The sequence below is a fragment of the Glycine max genome, chromosome 5 (genome assembly GCF_000004515.6).
Source record: "Glycine max cultivar Williams 82 chromosome 5, Glycine_max_v4.0, whole genome shotgun sequence".
Classification (NCBI taxonomy): Eukaryota; Viridiplantae; Streptophyta; class Magnoliopsida; order Fabales; family Fabaceae; genus Glycine; species Glycine max.
In genome coordinates, this window is record NC_038241.2 from 32602449 (window position 1) to 32606203 (window position 3755).

At 37.6% G+C, this 3755-nt stretch overlaps 1 protein-coding gene across 1 annotated transcript; it reads left to right on the forward strand.

Moving 5' to 3' along the window:
• The first annotated feature begins 1220 nt into the window (after positions 1-1220).
• LOC102664984 (pentatricopeptide repeat-containing protein At3g16610) lies at positions 1221-3449 on the forward strand. The gene has a single exon (XM_006579996.2). The coding sequence runs from the start codon at positions 1221-1223 to the stop codon at positions 3447-3449; it is 2229 nt and encodes a 742-aa protein (XP_006580059.1).
• Positions 3450-3755: the final 306 nt, after the last annotated feature.

Here is a 3755-nt window from a genome sequence, read left to right on the forward strand (position 1 = left end):
ACTCGACAGGATAAAATTAGAAACGAAGCTATTAGAGAGAGGGTTGGAGTAGCGCCTATTGTAGAGAAGATGGTGGAAAATAGACTTAGGTGGTTTGGGCATGTAGAGAGAAGACCAGTAGACTCTGTAGTGAGGAGAGTAGACCAGATGGAGAGAAGACAAACAATTCGAGGCAGAGGAAGATCCAAAAAGACTATAAGAGAGGTTATCAAAAAGGATCTCGAAATTAATGATTTGGATAGAAGTATGGTACTTGATAGAACATTATGGCGGAAGTTGATCCATGTAGCCGACCCCACCTAACGGGATAAGGCGTTGTTGTTGTTATTGTGTTTTTTTAAGAAAATCTTAAATATTTATATTTAAATTTAATATAAATAACTATTACATGAATAATGTTTAAATTTCTTTTAATGTGAAAACATCCTTCAATTTGAAAGTAAGAAAAATTATATTTTTTAAATTATTATATATTTTCAATTCATCACAAGGTTATTTATATTATGCAAAAAGACTAAAAATAATATTTTATAAATTTTAGGAAATAAAAAAATAACTTTAAAATTTAGAAGATTAAAAAAATGACTAACATATTCAAGTCTTATAATTACATAAATATTTTTTCAACTACATAAAAGGTGCATGAAATTAATATAATATAAGCTACAAAAGAATAAAAGAATGAATGCAATGAATACAATTTCAACATTCTCGGTCTTTATTTCAATCATCGTCAATGTTTTGCATACGTACAAACAGAACTTAGATAGTTGAAGATTGCAGACTTGAACATTTTGATCTGCATCAAATCTATGCAGACATTGAACCTGCTTTTTTTTATTATTATTGATTGCTTTATTTACGGGGATATATTCCTATATAATTCTTTTAATCTAAAGAAACTTGACAGTTGCAGGGGATAAAATAAGAATTTAATTGGAATAGACTTACGGTATATAAATTTTGTTATATTATCATCTAATTGTATAATTGAAACTATTTATGTTAAAAAATTATAATTCAAGTAATTTGTAGTTAGTTAGTTTTTAACAAAAGTAATTTCTAATTAGTTTATTCGTTGTAATCTCTTACCTAAGTTTCATTGGTACGGATCAAACAAATATTTTATTTATTTATTGTAGTAACATTTATTTTCTTTGAACACTGAATATTATGAGCAGCAGAGACACGCTGGTTTAGATAAGAAACAGAGTTGCAGCATGAGGTTCTCCTTTGCACACTGCGGGCACCAACGAACTCATGCTTCCCCTAACAATGTAGCCACGCTTTATCATCATTCACAACACCCAACACCTATTATCGTTTCCTTGCCTCAGACTCCAACGCTTTCAAAGGACCACCGTGGAAGCCGATTAACCAAGTCCCATACTCAACCACTCATCGACCTCTTAAAGTCCTGCGAGGAAAGTGTCTCTCTTAAGCAGGCTAATTGCATTCATGGGCACGTTCTAAAATCGGGTTTTGGTGACCATGACTTGTTGGTGCTTTCGAATCACCAAATTCATGTGTACTCCAAATGCAATGACTATGAAGCTGCCCGTAAGGTGTTTGATGGAATGCCCCAAAGAAACGTGTTTTCGTGGACTGTCATGATTGTCGCGTCCAATGAACATGGCTACTACCGTGATGGGGTGGAGCGGTTTTGCATGATGATGGACCAAGGCGTGTTGCCGGATGGTTTCGCCTTCTCTGCTGTTTTGCAGTCATGTGTGGGGTATGATTCGGTTGAGTTGGGTGAGATGGTGCATGCCCATGTTGTTGTCACGGGTTTTTTTATGCATACAGTTGTTGGTACCTCTCTTCTCAACATGTATGCAAAGTTGGGAGAGAATGAGAGTTCAGTTAAGGTGTTCAACTCCATGCCAGAGCGTAACATTGTCTCCTGGAATGCAATGATTTCTGGGTTTACCTCTAACGGTTTACACCTACAAGCATTTGATTGTTTTATCAACATGATTGAAGTAGGGGTTACTCCTAATAATTTTACATTTGTAAGTGTTTCCAAGGCAGTTGGGCAGTTAGGTGACTTTCACAAGTGTCTCCAAGTTCACAGATATGCTTCTGATTGGGGATTGGATTCCAATACTTTGGTTGGAACAGCTCTTATCGATATGTACTGCAAGTGCGGGTCTATGTCAGATGCACAGATTCTTTTTGACTCGAAGTTCACCGGTTGTCCAGTTAACACGCCTTGGAATGCAATGGTAACAGGTTATTCACAAGTTGGTTCTCACGTAGAGGCTTTGGAACTGTTCACAAGAATGTGCCAAAACGATATCAAACCAGATGTGTACACATTCTGTTGTGTGTTTAACTCAATTGCTGCTTTGAAGTGTCTGAAATCCTTGAGGGAGACTCATGGGATGGCTTTGAAATGTGGATTTGATGCAATGCAGATTAGTGCAACCAATGCCCTCGCCCATGCATATGCCAAATGTGACTCACTTGAAGCTGTAGAGAACGTATTCAATAGAATGGAAGAGAAAGACGTAGTATCTTGGACAACCATGGTGACTTCATATTGCCAATATTATGAATGGGGAAAAGCCTTGACCATCTTCTCACAAATGCGCAATGAAGGTTTTGTACCCAATCATTTTACTCTTTCAAGTGTCATCACCGCATGTGGAGGTCTTTGTTTACTAGAATACGGCCAGCAAATTCACGGTCTGACATGCAAGGCTAACATGGATGCTGAAACATGCATAGAAAGTGCTCTAATTGACATGTACGCCAAATGTGGGAATCTAACAGGAGCAAAGAAGATTTTCAAAAGAATATTCAACCCAGACACAGTTTCATGGACTGCCATAATATCCACTTACGCCCAGCACGGTCTTGCTGAAGATGCCCTTCAACTCTTCAGAAAGATGGAACAGTCAGATACAAGGATCAATGCTGTCACATTGTTATGCATCCTTTTTGCCTGCAGCCATGGGGGAATGGTGGAGGAAGGCTTGAGAATTTTCCATCAAATGGAGGTCACCTATGGTGTGGTACCTGAAATGGAACACTACGCATGCATTGTTGATCTCTTAGGCCGTGTTGGCCGGTTGGACGAAGCTGTGGAATTCATAAACAAGATGCCAATCGAGCCAAACGAAATGGTTTGGCAAACCTTATTAGGAGCATGTAGAATTCACGGAAATCCCACGTTGGGAGAAACTGCAGCTCAAAAGATTCTATCTGCTCGACCACAACATCCTTCTACCTACGTTCTTTTGTCCAACATGTACATAGAATCAGGACTATACAAAGACGGGGTTAACTTGAGAGACACAATGAAAGAACGAGGCATTAAAAAGGAACCAGGATATAGTTGGGTTTCCGTGAGAGGTGAGGTTCACAAGTTCTACGCTGGAGATCAAATGCATCCACAAACAGACAAAATCTATGCCATGTTAGAAGAGTTAACATCCAATATCTAGTCCATGCATCGTCTAGAAGCCGAGTTCAGCTTCATATTGTAACATATGAATTGCATTTGTTGATTCATTTTAAATTTCAGTTACACTTTTTTCAGATCTTTAATATTGTGAAAAATTGTGAATAACGATAGTGAAAAGTTGTAGGATACAAAATGTAACTATTATGTAGAAACATAATTTGATCATATTATGTAGCATAGAGCCATAGACTTTTTGTTTCTACATCATTATGTATGGGAATGAGTTTGGAATGGGGAAGGTGGTAGCGGTTAGAAGTGGGTATGCCAACAAGATTGATGGGATAGT